This window comes from Mustelus asterias, chromosome 14, assembly GCF_964213995.1.
Source record: "Mustelus asterias chromosome 14, sMusAst1.hap1.1, whole genome shotgun sequence".
NCBI lineage: Eukaryota > Metazoa > Chordata > Chondrichthyes > Carcharhiniformes > Triakidae > Mustelus > Mustelus asterias.
Window position 1 is genome coordinate 74,065,336 of NC_135814.1, and position 21,700 is coordinate 74,087,035.

The following is a 21,700-nucleotide window of genomic DNA, read 5'->3' on the forward strand; positions in this document are numbered from 1 at the left end:
TTCAATAGCATGGGATACAATCCATCTGGCCCTGGTTATTTATTCACCTTCAAGGATGCCAGTCGTTCCAGTACTTCCTCTCTCACTATGCTTATTGTATCTAATGATTCACACTTCTCTTTAAATAGAATATCCGAATCATCCCTCTCCTTAGCAAAGACAGAGACAAAGTATTCATTGAGAACCCTGCCTTCATCTTCTGAGTCAACCCACAAGTTACATTGTCCATCTTTGATAGGCTCTACCCTTTTCCTCAGTTAATCTTTTATTCTTAATGCATTGGTAAAATACCTTGGGATTTTCTTTGATTTTATCTGCCAATGTTTCTTCATATCTGCTCTTTACTTTCCTAATTTCCATTTTTACTTCATCCCCGTACTTTCTATACTCCTTTAGACTTTTGACAGTATTAAGTCTTTTGTGACCATCATAAGCTTTCTTTTTCTGCTTTATCTTGGCCTGTGTGCTTCTGGATAACCAGAGTCTCTAGATTTGGCAATACCACCTCTTTTCTCTGTAGGGGGGCATGCCTACAGTGTGCCCGTAGAATTTCATCTTTGAATGCCTCCCACTGCTTTGATACAGTTTTTCCTTACAATGGCTGCATCCTGTCCACTCTTGCCAGCTTATTTCTCAGCTATGTAAAATTTGTCTTCCCCCAGTTTAAAACTTTACTCCTGTTCTATCTTGGTCCTTTTCCATAATGATGCTAAATCTAACTATATTATGGTTACTATCTCCAAAATGGTCCCCCCCACTACTATTTTATCCACTTGACCAACTTAACTTCTTAAGACTAAATGTAGAATTGCATTCCCTCTTGTTGGGCTTGTTACATGCTAGCTAAAAAAGTTCTCTTGAATGCAGTTCAAGAATTTAGTGTCCTGTGCATTTCACACTGTTGGGATCCCAATTTATTTAGTGTAATTTAAATCCCCAGTGATTACTGCCCTATTGTTTTAGCTTTCAGAAATCTGTTACATATTTACTCTTCTAACTGCCTTCCACAATTTAGGGCACTATAGTACATTCAAAGCTGTGTGGCTGCCCCTTTTTTATTTCTGATCTCAACACATATGCCTCATTTGATTCTTCATTCAAAATATATCCTTCCTCACAGTTGTAATTGATTCTTTAGCCAATAATGCTACACCCCGCAGATTTACCATGGCTAATTGACTAACCTATACATCTTTGGACACTAAGGGACAATTTAGCAATCCACCAATACATTCCTAGTATGTGTCTGCCCCTTTTTTACTTCTGAGCTCATGTCAGATAGCCTCATTTGATGCTTTATTTAGTGTATCATCCCTCCTCAGAGTTGTAACTGATTCTTTAACCAATAATGCTACACTCCCACCTTTTTTATCCCTCTCCTTATCCTGCCTGAAAACACTATAATCCATGGATGTTTGAGCTGCCATTGTTGCCCCTCCTTAACCAAGTTTCCTTTCCAGCGATATCATGCTGCCATGTATCTATCTGTGCCCTCAACTCATCGGGTTTATTTACTGTGCTACTTGCATTTACAAATATGTCTTTTAACACGGCCAAATTCCTGTCCCCCCCCCCCAAAAGCACTGGCCAACCCCTCCAAAAGCACTGGCCAATATCCCTGCGAGAATATTCATCCCAGTCCTGTTCGGGTTCAGCATATTTGTTTCTCAAAGTAGCTGATCAACAATATCAGGCAGGGGAACTGCTCCTGTCAGAGTAAGCCTTTCACTTTGGCTGACCTAATTCAATATAAATTGCTTAGATTGGGTTAGCTTCACTCTACAGTGAGTTCCCACTGCGAATTTACCTTCCCTAACCTGGAAATTGCAGGTGCAGCATGTGACCAGTGCACTGTTGGAAAAGGGGGTTCAATTCTTAAAAACAATCTTAACTGTCTTTTGAACTATCTCTTATTTCTTCCTGCCAGTCTCTTATTCCTTCCTGCCAGTCATACAGGGATTCATAAGCCACCATGGGCAAAGTACAAGTGGGTGTCAGGATCCCAACCCAACATCCTTTTGCAGGATTTTCCCATCCTGCTCACTCCCATACCTGCTTTCACTGAGCTGGAAAAATTCTGTCCAAGATAATTTAAAAAATAAAGCAGTCAGATAAAGGAGAGTATTAAAATAAAAACAGCTGCGTACAGAGTGGCCAAAAATAGTGGAGAAACAAGTGATTGGGAAAAATTTAAGAAACAACAAAGAGAGACTAAGAAAGCGATAAAGAAAGGAAGGATAGACTATGAAGCTAGGCTAGCAATTAATATAAAAAATGATAGTAAAAGTTTTTATAAATATATAAAAAGAAATAGAGTGGCTAGAGTGAATGTTGGACCCTTGGAGGACGAGAGGGGGGAGTTAATAGTGGGAAATGAGGATATGGCTGAGTCTTTAAATAAGTTTTTTGTGTCGGTCTTCACGGTGGAGGACACAAATAGTTTGCCAAATATTAACGATAGAGGGTTGGCAGCAGGAGAAATACTTAATACAATTAATGTTACCAGAGAGGCAGTGCTGGGTAGACTAATGGGACTGAAGGTGGACAAGTCCCCGGGTCCGGATGGAATGCATCCCAGGGTATTGAAAGAAATGTCAGAGGTAATAGTGGATGCGTTAGTGATTATTTATCAAAACTCGTTGCATTCTGGGGTAGTGCCGGTTGATTGGAAAACGGCTAATGTTACGCCGCTGTTTAAAAAAGGAAGGAGACAAAAGGCGGGTAACTATAGGCCGGTCAGCTTAACGTCTGTAGTAGGGAAAATGCTGGAATCCATTATTAAAGAGGAGATAGCAGGGCATCTGGATAGAAATGGTTCGATCAATCAGACGCAGCATGGATTCATGAGGGGAAAGTCGTGCTTGACGAACATGTTGGATTTTTATGAAGATGTGACTAGGGCGGTTGATGGAGGAGAACCGGTGGATGCGGTGTTTTTGGATTTCCAAAAGGCGTTTGATAAGGTGCCCCATAAAAGGCTGCTGAAGAAGATTAGGGCACACGGAGTTGGGGGTAGTGTGTTAAAGTGGATTGGGGACTGGCTATCCGACAGGAAGCAAAGAGTCGGAATAAATGGGTGTTTTTCCGGTTGGAGGAAGGTAACTAGTGGCGTGCCGCAGGGATCGGTACTCGGGCCGCAACTGTTTACCATTTATATAGATGATCTGGAGGAGGGGACGGAGTGTAGGGTAACGAAGTTTGCAGACGACACAAAGATAAGTGGAAAAGTGAATCGTGTGGAGGACGGAGAAGATCTGCAGAGAGATTTGGACAGGCTGAGTGAGTGGGCGAGGATATGGCAAATGGAGTATAACGTTGAGAAATGCGAGGTTATACACTTTGGAGGAAATAATAACAAATGGGATTACTATCTCAATGGAAACAAATTAAAACATGCTACCGTGCAAAGGGACCTGGGGGTCCTTGTGCATGAGACGCAAAAGCCCAGTCTGCAGGTACAACAGGTGATCAAGAAGGCAAATGGGATGTTGACCTATATCGCGAGGGGGATAGAATATAAAAGCAGGGATGTCTTGATGCACCTGTACAGGGCATTGGTGAGGCCGCAGCTGGAATACTGTGCAGTATTGGTCACCTTATATGAGGAAGGATATATTGGCATTGGAGGGAGTGCAGAGAAGGTTCACCAGGTTGATACCGGAGATGAGGGGTTTGGATTATGAGGAGAGGCTGAGGAGATTGGGTTTGTACTCGTTGGAGTTTAGAAGGATGAGGGGGGATCTTATGGAGACTTATAAGATAATGCGGGGGCTGGATAGGGTGGAGGCGGAGAGATTCTTTCCACTTAGTAAGGAAGTTAAAACTAGAGGACACAGCCTCAAAATAAAGGGGGGTCGGTTTAAGACAGAGTTGAGGAGGAACTTCTTCTCCCAGAGGGTGGTGAATCTCTGGAATTCTCTGCCCACTGAGGTGGTGGAGGCTACCTCGCTGAATATGTTTAAAGCGCGGATGGATGGATTCCTGATCGGTAAGGGAATTAAGGGTTATGGGGATCAGGCGGGTAAGTGGTACTGATCCACGTCAGATCAGCCATGATCTTATTGAATGGCGGGGCAGGCTCGAGGGGCTAGATGGCCTACTCCTGCTCCTATTTCTTATGTTCTTATGTTCTTATGTAATTTCAAATGTGCAATTCCTGTCTGTTACTTTGAATTAATAAATTTAAAAAGTGCTTATTTTTTAGTAACATTTGTTGAACAAAGGAGTACAAAAATATCAAGTAAGTAACAACATTCGTAAGTATTTTAAATAGAAAATGTGTATTTCTCACAAGAATGTCCTTCTCCACTGTTGAAGGAGATCCAGATGTTGAAGGTTCAATTTCATCCAAAGAAGGAGGCTGTCTAGCTGCACACTCATGTTGCCTGTTATTTAAAATAGCCAACGGTAAAAAAATAAGCTATGGTAAATAAATATGGGAGACCTTTGCATTTTAATATATCAGGAGCAATATTATAAAAACATTTAAGTTTTTAGCAAAAATGTATGCATTAAAAAAGCACAACTCATAAGTCCTGAAGTCACACAAAAGTCTGCCTCACATGCAAGATTAAAATAGGGATCAAGCTATTTGCATATTTTTGTGGCACCCTTGTTACCTCTCCCCTGATACATTGGGACTACCAAGATTGCAATGTCAGGCATCAGTAGCCAGTGAAAAACTGGGGATAGGGTTTCTGAATTGTAAGAACAATTTAATTGTGGTCTCTCTCGCTCTTTCTGTTCACTCCAAATGGGAGCTGTGCAGCTGCAATTCTGCTCAGGAGCTCGCAACATTACGAAAAATCAACTAAATTACAATGAACCAGGTGTTACAGGCCCTTTTGTAACACCACCATCAGTGAGGAACACTTGGCACCTTAAGCATTCTGTAGGCCTCAAACATCCACTCCATGTTGTGTTTATTTAACGCTTTTGTTAGACGTTTTGGGTCTGTATTACTTATTCTTGCAGGTAGAACGAAGCAGAAGGAACACACACATATTGCCAATTGTCTAATTATACAAGAACAATTTTTTTTTGCAAAAATATACTTTATTCAAAATATCTGAAAGAACATTAGAAACATTTCAAAATGGGCACCACAGAATGTGTAATAATATTCAGATTTTCTACATAGATCATGTTGCACCCTGAGGTGCTTCACTGCAATCAAAGAAACATTACAGACATTTCAAAATCATCATTACAGAAAGCGCAATGATACTTAAGTTGTCTACATAAATCACGTTGCACTCTGAAGTGGTTCAAACAATTGTGATATATGTAATATATACATTCAATGTGAGTCATATAGCACAAGGGAGTCTATATACAATTCCCAGCTCCTCAGTATCTTAGACAGTGACCTTTCCTCATTGCGCCTCTGTGGTGACTGCCCCAACCTTTAATGCATCCCTCAGCATGTCATAGAACATAGAACAGTACAGCACAGAACAGGCCCTTCGGCCCACGATGTTGTGCCGAGCTTTGTCTGAAACCCAGATCAAGCCATTTCCTCCTTATCATCCCAAAGTACTCCATGTGCCTATCCAAAAGCTTCTTAAATGTTCCTAAAGTTTCTGACTCCACTATCACTGCAGGCAGTCCATTCCACACCCCAACCAAATCTTCTAGTAAAAAACCTACCTCGGACATCCTTCCTATATCTCCCACCATGAACCCTATAGTTATGCCCCCTAGTTACCACTCCATTCACCCGAGGAAATAGTCTTTGAACGTTCACTCTATCTATCCCCCTCATCATCTTATAAACCTCTATCAAGTGTCCTCTCAACCTCCTCCGCTCCAAAGAGAAAAGCCCTAGTTCCCTCAACCTTTCCTCATAAGACCTACCCTCCAAAACAGGCAGCATCCTGGTAAATCTCCTTTGCACTCTTTCCAGTGTCTCCACATCCTTCTTGTAGTGAGGTGACCAGAACTGCACACAATATTCCAAATGTGGTCTCACCAAGGTCCTGTACAGTTGCAGCATAACCCCACGGCTCCTAAACTCAAACCCCCTGTTAATGAACGCCAACACACTATAGGCCTTCTTCAAGGCTCTATCCACTTGAGTGGCAACCTTCAGAGATCTATGGATATGAACCCCAAGATCTCTCTGTTCCTCCACATTCTTCAGAACCCTACCTTTGACCCTGTAATCCACATTTAAATTTGTCCTACCAAAATGAATCACCTCGCATTTGTCAGGGTTAAACTCCATTTGCCATTTTTCAGCCCAGCTCTGCATCCTATCTGTATCTCTTTGCAGCCTACAACAGCCCTCCACCTCATCCACTACTCCACCAATCTTGGTGTCATCAGCAAATTTACTGATCCACCCTTCAGCCCCCTCCTCCAAGTCATTTATAAAAATTACAAATAGCAGAGGACCAAGCACTGATCCCTGTGGCACTCCGCTGGTAACCGGTTTCCAGTCCGAAAATTTTCCATCCACCACCACCCTCTGTCTTCTGTTAGATAGCCAGTTACCTATCCAATCGGCCAAACTTCCCTCTATCCCACACATCCTTACTTTCTTCATAAGCCGACCGTGGGGGACTTTATCAAACGCCTTACTAAAATCCATGTATATGACATCAACTGCCCTACCTTCATCTACACACTTAGTTACCTCCTCAAAAAATTATATTAAAATTGGGAGGCAAGACTTGCCCTTCACAAATCCATGCTGACTATCCCGGATTAAGCTGCATCTTTCTAAATGGTCGTAAATCCTATCCCTAAGGACCTTTTCCATCAACTTACCGACCACCGAAGTAAGACTAACCGGCCTATAATTACCAGCGTCATTTCTATTCCCTTTCTTAAACAGAGGAACAACATTTGCCACTCTCCAGTCCTCTGGCACCACCCCCGTGGACAGTAAGGACGCAAAGATCAAAGCCAAAGGCTCTGCAATCTCATCCCTTGCCTCCCAAAGAATCCTAGGATATATTTCATCAGGCCCAGGGGACTTATCAACTTTCAGTTTATTCAAAATTGCTAGTACATCTTCCCTCTGAACATCTACTTCCTCCGGCCTATCAGCCTGTGACACCCTCTCTTCCTCAAAAACATGGCCCCTCTCCTTGGTGAACACCGAAGAAAAGTATTCATTCATCACCTCTCCTATCTCTTCTGACTCCATGCACAAATTCCCACTGCCGTCCTTGACCGGCCCCAGCCTCACCCTGGTCATTCTTTTATTCCTCACATAAGAGTAAAAAGCCTTGGGGTTTTCCTTGATCCGACCCGCCAAGGACTTCTCATGCCCCCTCCTAGCTCTCCTAAGCCCCTTTTTCAGCTCATTTCTTGCTAACTTGTAACCCTCCATCGAGCCAACTGAACCTTGTTTTCTCAACCTAACATACGCTTCCTTCTTCCTCTTGACAAGACATTCCACCTCTTTTATGAACCATGGTTCCTTCACTCGGCCATTTCCTCTCTGCCTGGCATCCTGGACTTTGGAATGTGCCGGTCTGCAACACTCAGTTGGGAACAATTCTTTCGACTGGGAGAACAACAAGTTTTGGGCAGACCAAAGAACATCTTTCATTGAGCTGATGGTCCTCCAGCAGCAGTTGATGTATGTCTCGGTGTGCATTCCTGGGAACAGTCCATAGAGCATCGAGTCCTGCATCACAGAACTGCTCGGGATGAACCTCAACAAAATCTCTCTCCAGACCTTCTTTGCAAAGGCACATTCAGAAGGGGGTTGACAACAATCTCTTCCCCATCACCGCAGCTCAAGAGTAATGTGGGATGGGGTGAGACTCCAGAAGGAAGGATCTGACAGGGAGAGCCTTTCTTAAAGTTTAAATTTAAAGTTTATTTATTAGTCACAAATAGGCTTACATTAACACTACAATGAAGTTACTGTGAAAATCCCCTAGTCACCACACTCCGGCGCCGGTTCGGGTTCACTCAGGGAGAATTTAGCATGGCCAATGCACCTAACCAGCACATCTTTCAGACTGTGGGAGGAAACTGGAGCATCCAGAGGAAACCCACGCAGACACGGAGAGAATGTGCAAACTCCGTACAGACAGTGACCCAAGCAGGGAATCGAACCTGGGTCCCTGGCACTGAGGTAGCAGTGCTAACCACTGTATTACCATGCCACCCTTGCCACCAGCTGTGCTACATCTTGGTGCTTGTCTGAAAGTACTGGCGATGAGGCATTCTGCCAAATGACTTTGATAGTCTGCTCAGGAAACCACCTGACAGGTTGCACCATCTCCTTTTCTCGCAGAGCCTCTAAGATGTTACGTGCAGACTACTGCTTGATGGAATTGTGATCAAAGGTGTTTCTCTGCACAGCGTGGTCCAATCACTTGGAGTGTTCCGTGACAACATGGCTAAATTCATCCTTTGCAACGCAGGGCATAGATAGAACCCCAGCACGTAGTGACACTGGTATTTGTGTACCAAGAGTCTACACACAGCTTGATGCAGCCACACATAAAGGTGGCAATCAGAACTGGGAAATGTTCGGCACATTTTTCCCCCTTTATCTAGAGGTTGGTACATCATGACCCTGAAACATGATCCATTTTCGACCTTCAAATAATGCAGAAGATGGCTCAGGTGATTGCTACAGTGCATGAGTGAGGAATGGGCCAGACCTGCGCCACGGACAGCAACACCAAGGGTGCTGTACACCCAAAGGCCAGGTTCTTAACCACAATTGTTTAGTTTTGAAGTTTATTTATTAGTGTCACGAGTAGGCTTACATTAACATGGCACCCCTGTTCGGGTACACTGATGGAGAATTTAGCATGGACAATGCACCCAACCAGCTCGTCTTTCGGACTGTGGGAGGAAACCGGAGCACCCATGAGAAAACCCACACAGACATGAGTAGAACGTGTAGACTCCACACAGACAGTGACCCAAACCAGGAATCGAACCTGGGTCCCTGGCGCTGTGAGGCAGCAGTGCTAACCGCTGTGCATCCGTACTACCCTTGAAAGGTGGTGTTGCTTCCACATGCCCAGTTTTTTTTTAAAACCATAACTACTTGATCCTTCCAGTTTCTAACACATGCCCTGGTCCCTCCACACCATATCGCAAACACCTTCAAGCAGTCTGGCCTGACAGTGAAGGGAGAAGGGAATGGTCAGCCAAGTTCCCAAAGAACATGGCCTTGCTCTTGCCACGATTTATCCTGGCAACTGAGGCCAGTTTGAACCAGTTGCAGCTGTTGATCAGCTCAGACAATGATAGCAGATCTAAGCAGAAGACAGCAACATTGTCCATATACAGAGAGATTTTGTCCTGAGGGCCCCCACTGCCTGAGATTGTCACTCCTCTTATGTCCAAATCCTTCCTGATGGATTCAGCAAAGATTTCTATGCAACACATGGATAAGACAGAGGAGAGAGAGAGCAACCCTGCCTGATTCCAGATTTAACTGGAAAACTTTCTGATTCCCACCTGTTGATTGAAACTGTGCTAATGATGTTTGTGTAGAGCAGCTGGTTCCAATTGCGGATTCCCTCCGCAAACCTCATTTTGGAGAGGACACCCTCAACGTATGTGATATTCTGCAAAGCCTTCTTCTGGTCCAGGCTGATGAGGCATGTGACCCCCCCCCCCCATTCCCCCCACTCCGTTCCACATATAAGCAATGTTATCCCTGAGTGGCGGGAGGCTATCAGTGATCTTCCAGCCGGGTACAGTGCAGATCTGGACCACTGACTCTAGAGCAGACCTGACCCGATTGGCAATGACCTGGGACAGAATCTTATAGCCCACATTCAACAGGGAAACAGGTCACCAATTTCTAATTTCTTCCTTTTCTCTCTTCCACTTGTAGATGAGGGTAATGATACCTTTCCTCATGGATTCTGACATGCTGCCAGCCAGAAGCATACTCTTGTATACTTCCAGCAGTTTTAGGATGATCAAGTCCCACAGAGCCAAATACAACTCAGCTGGTAAGCCGTCACTTCTGAAAGGCTCAACGGCCTAAAGCAACTCATAAGGAGCCTGGTTTGTTCAGGCTCTCTTGCTCACTGTCATCTAAGATCTCCATGATAGAGGAATTATGACTAATATTTTTATGCAGAGTATTCGTATGGTACTGGAAGTAGCTCTTATTTGCATTGAAACAGAAATCTTTTGATCCACTTAACAGTGAGATTAATCCAAAATTGTGTAAACGTGTTGTTGAAACATTAAAGTACCACTTCACTTCAATTCAATGCTTATTTGTGTCTGGAACCAATAAATGACTGTAATATGCAGCCACTTAGATAGTCAGATTTTGAATGTCATTATTAAGCTAGATGCCGTTGCAAGACCACAGAGTTTATGCCAATTATTCAAATGAATTGCCCATACAAAATTTTCTGCAGCCATCTCGGTGCAGTATGGGCTAATTGAGCCACTCTACTAACCAATCCCAACACTAATTTTGCTGGTCTTGCAAATTTGAGCTTTTGAGTACCTATTTCATCTCTCAGGGCATTTGTATTAACTTAGTTTACTACAAAAGCTAACTTTAGCTCTTGACTCTCTGCTGATTATACTAACTCTCCCATTTTCTATCTTGTTATCTTCAAGATAGAGAAGAAATGTTACAGCAGGAGAAATTCCATCATAATTTTTGTGTCATGAAGTTATGAAGCCAGAGGGGCCTTAGGAATAAATTTGTGCTTCCAATATATTTCCCCTTCCTCCAGGAAAGCACTTGGTCTACTGAGCATTTTTCCTGGATTGAATGTCCAGAGGGCAGGAAACCCCCAAGTAGGAAAAGTGCAGGAACAAACTTGTGTTCAACTGTTCTATAGCACAGCATGGTCAAACATCAGACTGCACCATCATGCCACCTTACATTGAAAAGGCATTTAACAATGAGGTTAAACACATTAAGAACAGAAAATGTACTTACATTATGATATTAACTAGAGTAGTTCTAAACTGCTCACGTTCCTTCTTTGGATGGGAAAATCCATCTGAACTTGACCGAATCCCTCCACTGGAGCCAGCACCAGAAATTCCAGGCTCCCAAGTTTTACTCCGTTTGCGTTTTTGAGGAGGTGAACCCCCTGTGAAGAAGAGATTTTGTTTTCATTTTTAAATAGAGAAAAACAGTTTGTATTAGTTCAGAGATTAAATTTAACAATAAAGCTATTACTTCAATTTGTCTCATTTCATAAAATGGCTACTTTAATTACCCTTTAGCAGCCCAATTATTGATCATGTGTTGAAAATGTTACAAATATGAGACACTAAGTGGAAGTCACTGCCTCTCCCTGAGGTAGGTTCAGTGGTGACAGGGCTGTGTGATTGGGACAGAAGGAGTAGAGTGAAGGCCCCATTGCCTTCTTGCCACCCTTCTAGTTAATCCAGGCAAGCTCAAAAATAGCCTTCCCGCCCAGAGGCAAATAAACCAGAGCCAGGTGGGAGCCTCACCACATCACACAGGCCTGTCACCTGGAAAACTCAGGCAGACAAGATCTGGGCTCAGGTGTGGGATCTGTCCCTGACAGAGGAACCATCTGGTGTAAACAGAGGGACCTCCTCCATCCTCTAAATCAAACCCCCCACCCTGAGCTTCCCTGTCTGACACCGACCAACTCACCCCACTCATTTTTTTCCTGAGGCTTCAGTCACAATCCATGTTGTAGGCCACGCTGCAGTATCAGCAATGAACACTATCCTCAGTGGCCCTGCTGGTACTGAAGTGCTGAAGACCTCTGATTGGCTGACAGCTCTCAGAGACAAGACATCCACACCCAGCAGGATTTCCAGGGGAAAATTCTCCTCACAGGAAAGCTCAACATTGACCGGGTAAGTGCCTGCTTGGGATTAAAGCTCATCAGGTCTCCCAGAAATGGCATTGGTAGGGTTTTCCAGCCAATGGACAGGTCCCCGTTGCTGACCATTAAAATCCACCCACTAATAAAAAACATTCTTGTGGTGGAGGTATCAAGCAAATTTGACCAGCTTCAAATTTTACAAGACAAGACAATATTCCACGATTTCAGCTGCTTCATCAAAGATTTTCCTTTCAGCATAAGGTTAGGAGTGGAGATGTTTATTGATAACTGCACAACACTATTTACAAATGAACAGAAGCAGTCATTGTCCATATGAAGCAAGATCTGAACAATATTCAGGCTGAGCTGATAAGTAGCAAGTAACATTCACACCTCACAAGTGTCAGGCAATGACCATCTCCAACAACAGAGAATCTAACCATCTCCCCTTGACATTCAATGGCATTACCATCACTGAAACTACTAATATCAACATCCTGGGGGTTACCATTGACATGAAACTGAATTGGACCAGCATATAAATATTGTGGCTACAGGACCAAATCAGACGCTGGGAATTTGGCAGAGGATGACTCATCCCCTGACTCCCCAGAGCCTGTCCTCCATCTACAAAGCACAGATCAGGGGTGTGAGGTAATACTGTCCACTTACCAGGATGAGTGCAGCTCCTACAACACTCAAGAAGCTCAATACCATCCAGGACAAAGTGATTAACACTCCATCCACCACTTTGAACATTTATTCCCTTCATCACTGACAGACAGTGACAGCAGTGTCTTCAGTCCCACTAGCAACTCTTCAGCTAATGAAGCAGTCATGCCTGCATGCAACAAAGCCAGGACAACATTCAGCTTGGGCTTACAAGTGGCAAGTAATATTCATGCCACACAAGTGTCAGGCAGTGACAACTGCAACAAAAGAGAATCTAACCATCTCCCCTTGACATTCAATGAAATAATAGTCAATGAATTCCCCATCAGCAACATTCTTGGGGTTACCATTAACCAGAAGCATAACTGGACCATTGTGACTACAAGAGCATATCGTGTGACTACTACAACAAGTAACTCATCTCCAGATTCACCAAATTCTGTCTACCACCTACAAGGCACAAGTCAGAAGTGTGATGGAATACTTCACCTGCCTGGATGAATGCAGCTTCAGCAACATTCAAAAAGCTTGACATCATCCAGGACAAAACAGTCCAATTGATTTGCACCCCATCCAACACCTTAAACATTCACTCCCTCAACCAGCCATGCATAGAAGGACTTGTGTATGTCATCTACAAGATACACTGCTGGAACTGGCTAAGGTTCTTTCTCCAAACTCAAGCTCTCTACCACCTAAATGATCGTGGGCAGCAGGCGCATGGAAATCCCACCAACTGAAAGTTCTCCTCCAATGGTCACATAGCCACACGATGCTGACTTTGAAATATATCAACCTTCCTTCGATTACGCTGTGTCAGTTGGCAGACATGCATCAAAAAAATTGCAGCAGTTCAAAAAGGCACCTTCACAAGGGCAATTAGGGATAGGAAATAAATGTTGGCTTTGTCAGCAATACACGCATCCCAAGAATGAATTTTTAAAAAAGGTTTCTTTCATCTTTAGCAGCCAAAATTGGAACAATACCAAATAAAAATATTTAGAATTTTTATACAGAACAAGAATGAATACTTGGTATGATCTATGATGATGATGCAGCTTTTTAGTATGATGGCTTTACTTGATAGCGGAAATAATTGTTGTTTGAAATAATATTCAATTTTATTGATATTTTATGTTAATACTTATTAGCAACCACCTCCCTTGATTAATCCATCATAAGATCAAAAATCTTCAAACCCTGCCCAATATTTAGAATACAATTTAAGTTGCACTGATTCCACTACATTTGGCACAGCTCACTCTCTTGTTTTATATCAATGCTTCTGAATACTACTAAAAAGTCATACACTGCTTAACTGCCAAAATTCCATTTTACAGAATTTACCATCCTCCCAGTGATTAACCTGAATATTTCTAAAAAGAATCTAGTTGTATCAATTTAAATTTCTCCCAGGTTTCTCCTCAGTTTCATATTACCTATCAATAAATACACATTCAAGACACGATTCATCCATTTTGGCTTTAAGTAGTCCCAGCAGTGGGAAAACTGGATCACCTGTGAGGTGGAATTCAGCCACCTGAACATTGCAAATAGATGTGAAACACCTCAGCCAGCCAGCCTCAGCGTTCAGAGACAGGTCCCCGCCTCCCACCACCAAGGAAATGGCAACCGCCCCGGCCCCTGTAGACAAGGAGAGCCCCCCTCAACCCCTCAGGAGAGAGGGGCATCATTCCCCCCCCCCTCCCACTTTACGCACGAGGGTAAGCTGAAACCACTCCCTCGCACCCCCCACATGAGAGACAGTACGATATGGGTCCCCTCAGGCCCCAAACCTCTCAGCATTCCCCCACTCTCCCCCAGGCCATAGCGAGAACAAGCATAACAAGGCTGTTTATAAACACTGATGTTGGAAAAGAGGAACTGAAATCTCTTGCTTGCTGTGTTAAAGCATCAAGCTGCCAACCAAAGTTAAAGATACTGGAGCATGAAATTGAATGAAAACAAAGGTTTTCAAAGGGTTTGAGCTTTCTCGGAAGACTCTGAGACTTGAAAAAATGCAGTGTTAAAAGAATGGGATTGAGTGAGCAGCTATGATAAAAAGGGAAAGTACTTGAGGCTTCCTGGCTTGTATCAACAAGTGTTTGATCTGTTCTTGAGCTGTCAATCAGAGCAGTTCAAAGTGACCATACTGCATCTGCAGCTCAAACAGTCTACAAAAGGGAATCCTCCTTGTGAAACTGACATCTCCTGTCAGTCAAAAGACTTAAAAGGGGTTTGCTCACACCTGCAGCTTCTGAGAGACAGAGAGAGGGGTTGAATGGAGTACTGCAGTAAAGGTGCCCAGGTGTTCAGGGGCATGAATATTAAATTGACCAGGCCACTTCAAAGGTTTCATAGTGCAGACAAGAATGAAGATTTTGAACAGAAAACTGCCTGAAATTACCATGCTGAGTGATTTCAGGTTTCCCAGAGCTTGAAGGGGCAATCCAGCCACGAGACCTCCATCCAAGGGGGAAGTCCCCAGGAATTTTGGCAGATCCTCCCTCTGCAGCCTGGCAGCGGCAGAGGAACACAGCACTTAGCATAGAATCATAGAATCTCTATTGTGTAGAAAGAGGCCATCTGGCCCACCAAGTCTGCACCAACTCTCTGAAAGAGCAACGCACCCAGGCCCTCCCTCCGCCTTATCCCCATAACCCTGCACATTTACCATGACTAATCCACTTGACCTAGTGACTTACACACGAAGGGGCAATTTAGCATGGCCAATCCACCTAACCTGCACATCTTTGGACTGTGGGAGGAAACTTGAGCACCCGGAGGAAACCCACACAGACACGGGAAAACATGCAAACTCCACACAGTCACCCAAGGTCAGAATCAAATCTAGGTCCCTGGGAGCTGGAGTGGGACAGCAGTGCTAACCACTGTGCCATCATGCCGGTCCCGAGGCCAACCTCCTTCCCCCAACGCCAAAGCCCCACTTTTCATGAGCAGAAGCAAAACCCGCCCAGCGGACATCCCACTGGGGAAGTGGCTGCATGGCTAGAGGCTGCTGATTCAGGCTTCCAGCCTACTAATGGCATTATAATGAGCAGTTTTGCACAATCAGTAATGGGCAAGAACCTGATCGGAGCCAGCGCAGTGGGCCTTATGAATCAGAACAGGTGCAACTCCAATCGGGAATCTTGTTTTAGCCGCAACATCTGATTCAACGGGCTGTCAAGATTCCCACCAGCAGCTATCGGGCCCGGTGAATCCCCCACAGAAGATACTAAATTTTATCCAATACTGAAACATTTGTGCTTAATTTCCAATAAGAATTTTAAGCCTTTCTCAATTTGTTATAAGGGACAGTTCTTCTTTGTTAACTGTACAAAATGAACATGGGGGCGGGGGGATTCTCCCAGCCTGCTGCGTTGTTCGAGCAGTGCAGCAGGCGGGGTGACATCAGCAGAGGCTGTTTCGCGGGTTTCACGCTGGGCACCACGGCATCCGCAAGTCTCCACAGCTAAAATTTCCAGAGTAATCACCTTCATGCAAGCTGATTATCAGATGGAAATTGGGATTTATTATCAGACCCGGGACTGAAGTGGTTCACTCCAGCGGGGTTTACAACTGTTCCTCATTAACGGGGAATAGGCAGCTGACACTGCTGGAGGATCGCAACAGACACCTCCAGACGCTGAAAGATGCCCTCATAAGAACAGGATATGGCGCTAGACTCATTGATCAACAGTTCCAACGCGCCACAGCGAAAAACCGCACCGACCTCCTCAGAAGACAAACACGGGACACAGTGGACAGAGTACCCTTCGTTGTCCAGTACTTCCCCGGAGCGGAGAAGCTACGGCATCTCCTCCGGAGCCTTCAACATGTCATTGATGAAGACGAACATCTCGCCAAGGCCATCCCCACACCCCCACTTCTTGCCTTCAAACAACCGCACAACCTCAAACAGACCATTGTCCGCAGCAAACTACCCAGCCTTCAGGAGAACAGTGACCAAGACACCACACAACCCTGCCACAGCAACCTCTGCAAGACGTGCCGGATCATCGACACAGATGCCATCATCTCACGTGAGAACACCATCCACCAGGTACACGGTACATACTCTTGCAACTCGGCCAACGTTGTCTACCTGATACGCTGCAAGAAAGGATGTCCCGAGGCATGGTACATTGGGGAAACTATGCAGACGCTGCGACAATGGATGAATGAACACCGCTCGACAATCACCAGGCAAGACTGTTCTCTTCCTGTTGGGGAGCACTTCAGCGGTCACGGGCATTCGGCCTCTGATATTCGGGTAAGCGTTCTCCAAGGCGGCCTTCGCGACACACGACAGCGCAGAGTCGCGGAGCAGAAACTGATAGCCAGGTTCCGCACACACAAGGACGGCCTCAACCGGGATATTGGGTTTATGTCACACTATTTCACATAAATATTTCTGCTTTTTTCCTCCTGAGTCTTTATCATGCGATCCTAGAATCAGAATTTATGTCACACTATTTGTAACTCCCACAGTTGCGTGGACCTGCAGAGTTTCACTGGCTGTCTTGTCTGGAGACAATACACATCTTTTTAGCCTGTCTTGATGCTCTCTCCACTCCCATTGTTTTGTTTCTTAAAGACTGGATTAGTTGTAAGTATTCGCATTCCAACCATTATTCATGTAAATTGAGTCTGTGTCTTATAAGTTCTGTTTGTGAACAGAATTCCCACTCACCTGAAGAAGGGGCTCAGAGCCTCGAAAGCTTGTGTGGCTTTTGCTACCAAATAAACCTGTTGGACTTTAACCTGGTGTTGTTAAACTTCTTACTGTGTTTACCCCAGTCCAACGCCGGCATCTCCACATCATGACTGCTGGAGGGAACAGAGGCCATTGAGGCCCCGCCACAGGAGGGCAGGAGTAGGGGGGGGGGGTGTCTCTTGGGCAGTGCCAGCCTGGCACTCTGGCTCTGCCCAAGGGGCAGTTTAGCACTGCCCACTCGTCAGTCAGCGTCAAGGAGGCAGGGCCTATTGGATGGGTGATCATGGGGTGGGGGAGTGGGATTCCGCTGCCACTCTGCACTGGGAACACAGGCAGAGGGAGGGAAGAGGTGATCGGGGCTGGTCATCCGGGTGGGGGCTCGGGGTACCGGGAGAGGGGGGGGGGTGGCGGTCAGGAGAAATCAGGAGATCGGGGCTGCCCAGGTGGGGGGGTCCGGGAAACATCGGGGCTTGCTCAGGGAGGTCCTGGAGGCCAGCGATCGGGCAGGGTGTGGGGGTGCTCTGCAAAGCCAGCAATGGGAGGTTCCAAGACTGGCCAGTGATCGGGCTGGCCAGTGATCCAGATGCTGGCATGGGGGGCCACTGCGCATGCGTCCATCTCTGCGCTCACAGATCATCGCATGCACAGTGATCCGCTCAGCACTAGGCTACCAGCCTCTCGGGCAGAAATAGGACAACCCCCAGATTTTCAGAATGAACCATGCTAAAGCACTCTGTGATGCACAATGTTGGAGATTCATTCTGGAAATCATGCTGAAAAAACCAGCAGGAGTTGCTCCCATTTTCCCACAAATTGGGGACTTAGAATTTTTTGGGGAGAATCCCAGTCAGATTTATATGGATTCAGACAAATGTAATGTCTTTTCAGTACAATAAATGAGCAAACATTTGTATTTTTTCCAAACCTGTTTCAGCACTAGGCCTGGGTCCAGAATGAAGCTGAAAAGAATTGAACTGAACAGACACCCCCAACAAATCATTTAATAAAACAACCACGATTCCCACCCTCCTGGAACCCGCTCACCTTCCCATGAAGCAGTTTTCTCATACTCACCTGATAAACCTTCCTGACAAAAACCGAAGCAAAACTTTTCTTAACATTTCTGCCATTTCACTATCGCTGTACGTGATTTAATCCTGCAAATTTCTTACTGGCCGCTATTCTAATCGCAATTTATTTATGTGTCTGTAGAATATTTTACTCTTTTATGTTTCATGATAAATTAATTTCATAGATCCTTTTGCTTTCTAAATTGTCTTTTTGACTTATCTCCAAATCCCTTCATATTCTCCCTCGACATGCTTCTCCTGCTATTCATGCATTCAATGCCTCTTTCCTTACCCTCAAATTGTCCTTCATTCATCTATAGTTTCTCATTTGTTGTTTTTGGTTTTTTTTGCAGAATATATTTTTCTGGGCTCTGTTAAACTGTGCCACAATGTTTGCCAATATTGGGAGCTATATTTTCCCAGGTACTATTGTCAGCCCCTCAAAATTAGCTTTTTTCCAATCTATTACCTTGGTCTTTATGATGCTTCTTTTTTTCTCAATTATTATCTTAAAGCATATTATATAATTCACACTGTTGCTCAGATGTTTCCCTACTTTTATTTCCCTTATAAAGAAACAAAAGAAAGATGTATGTTTATAATATCGCCTTACACAGCTTCAGGATATCCAAATAAAACTCTGCGTAGCCAATAAAATAATTTTAATCACTGCTGTTGGGTAGGGAATGTGGCAGCCAATTTGCACACAGCAAAACCCCACAAACAGCAAAGTGATCATAATCAGATAATAACCTATTTTTATGATGCTGATTTAGGGAGAAATATTATTCAGGACATTGGGAATAACTGCCCTGGTCTTCTTTGAAATTAAAGCTGTTTACCATTAAACCCAAAAAGTGACATGTCTGACAGTGCAGCACTCCTTTAGTACTGTTTTATAATGTGCGAATGTTTTACGCTTTCTAATCGTGTTTTGTTTATATTTAAGTGCATCTCATTCCTTGGGCTTTGCTCGCACCTTTTAACTGACTTGTTTAAAGCCTATGCCACCTTTCTATTACATAAAACCTCAGGGCCCATTGTAATTTGGGTGGAGCCCCCTCCAACTGTACAGTTCCTTCCTGACCCAGTACTGGTACCAATGCCTCTCAGAGTGAAGATAGCAAATCTTTATTATTAATCAAGTGAAAACTTCCAAAATTATCTAATCTAACTGCTGTTGAGAAGAAAATTTATGGAAAAAATTGACATAATCTGATACTTATGAACACCACATGAGCATGATTCTCTATTTAATATGATAGAATACAATTGCTATATATCTGTGATTTCAAACTCACTTGTTAAATCACTTTGCTCATCCTCATCCTCTGCTTGAAGGAAGAAAGAAGGTGAGGCTGATTGCCACAGTGGCTTGGTCCGGCTCTGAAAAAAATTGTACAAACAAATAAAAACATTAATCGCTTTCTTTAAGAGACGTTTCAATATTGGTGCAATTATGTGTTGTGCTTAGGGAGGTTGTTTTTAAATACTCAACACAATTATACTGCTGCTAAAATTCCCCAAAGCATTATTTCTACAGGAATCTGCATTGCTCTATTGATATTTTAAACAAAGGCTATATTACATTCAACAAATACACAATATCTTAAGTTTATGCATTTAGAAACTAATATTCATATCTGTGTTAGATCTATAATGGATTGGAATAGTTGGAGAGAATAATCACATGTCCACTATTATTCATTAAAATAAATAGATTTTCAAACTTATTATGGATGCATGGAGAGAAAAGAATGACATTGTAGAATAACTGCATTGAAAATATTTTGGCATATTTAATGCTGATTGGAGGAGATCTTGTAGTCCAATGGTTGTGTCCCTGCCTATAAGCCAGAACTCCAGATACAAGTGCCACTCCAGCACTTATTGGCCATGGAAAGTGCGATTATAATATGGCCAAAAAAGGCTGAGTATCATCTTGGAAATCCTTCCAATATATGCCAAATGCAGGCGGTAAGAACGGGAGAAATTCCTAATCAGTCATGTGATTGAAACTGAAGCCTCCACCATCACTGTCAATAGCTCCACACTCCGACATGCATGTAAAAGTATATGTTGCCACTGCAACACAGGCTCCTTGTGGGGCTGCTTGACTCAGTTGGCTGGAGGGCTGGTGTGGATCAAATTGGTGCGAACAACAAGGGGTTTGATCCTCGTTCCGGCAATGGCGATTTGGGGTCTGCTTCCTTGTCCAAACTATAGTGGGGATCATGGATTGGACCTACCTTCAGGCAGAGAACTCAAGATTAAGAGGTGCCGAGTGACCATTATATGTTTCAAAATATATATTGGTGCTGCAAAAAATGCCTTGTGTGTCTTACTAGGACGAGACTCTCCAGCTATGATGCAGTAGAATCCCTACAGTGCAGAAAGAGGCCATTCAGACCTTTAAGTCTGCACTGACTATCCGAAAGAACATCTTACCCAAGCCCGCTCACACCCCCATCCCACCCCTGTCCCCATAACCCTGCACATTTACCATGGTTAATCCACCCAACCTACACATCTTTGGACAATAAGGGACAATTAAGCGTGGCCAATCCACCTAATCTACATAGTTTTGGACTGTGGGAGGAAACCAGAGCACCCGGAAAAAACCCACACAGACACAGGGAGAACGTGCAAATTCCACAGTCACCCAAGGCCGGAATCACAGTAAGACAGTGCTACAGATTTTAAAATGTTTGTTTTCACAGGTAGATACAAAGGGAGTACAATGTAGTCCAAGGTTACAATATGGCAAAACATCAGTATCAAACTAACAATACAGGCAAATTAAGAAGTGATAAAAAATAATTGGCCAATCTTGCAGGAAAGGTAACAGCATGATAACCACATTGATAATGCAGATCAGCCGGCAAGTTCAGGGGATGAAGAGAAAAGCAGTCTTTCACTGTACTTTGCACAAACAACATCTCACTTTTAGCCACGTGTTATTTTTTAAGAGCTTGCTAAATTTGCTCATTAATTTCCCAGAAAATTCAACACAAAAAGTGAGGGCTTGTAAACCATTTTAACAATGTGATATTTGCCAATTCCAGTGTCAATCAATCTCTGTCCAAAAAGGGAACAATTTAAACTGTTCAATTTCATTTCTAGTATGGAATTAATTCTTCTTAGAAATTGTTAACATTCCACATTTTGCTTCTTTTTACTTTTTATTCTCCCTTAATCCAATCTTTCCTTCCTCTCTTTATTTGTCTTTCAGTATCCAATCACCTTCTCTGTCATTCCTCCATTTATTTTATTATCCATTAATCATATTAGTTAGGGGGGATGGAATGTCACTAACAGCAATGTAAAAAACAGGGCGTTGCTGTGTAAATAAACACTGGATAGGCCTAAAAAACATCAGAGAAGGCCTGTTGCACTCCCACTTGCAGCAAGTGATGGTGTAAATTCTTCGAGCTGAATGGTGCAAGAAAATATCTTAAGATAAAGCA

The 21,700-nt window shown here is 43.7% G+C and overlaps 1 protein-coding gene across 1 annotated transcript in view; it reads right to left on the bottom strand.

Moving 5' to 3' along the window:
- dnah7 (dynein, axonemal, heavy chain 7) overlaps positions 1-21,700 on the bottom strand; it is a 468,798-nt gene that overhangs the window by 441,554 nt on the left and 5,544 nt on the right. The window contains exons 3-5 of the mRNA XM_078228625.1: positions 19,535-19,619; positions 10,901-11,057; positions 4,292-4,385 (exon numbers count right to left, since the gene is read on the bottom strand). Coding sequence (XP_078084751.1) covers positions 4,292-4,385; positions 10,901-11,057; positions 19,535-19,619 — 336 coding nt within the window. The remainder of the gene's footprint in view (positions 1-4,291; positions 4,386-10,900; positions 11,058-19,534; positions 19,620-21,700) is intronic.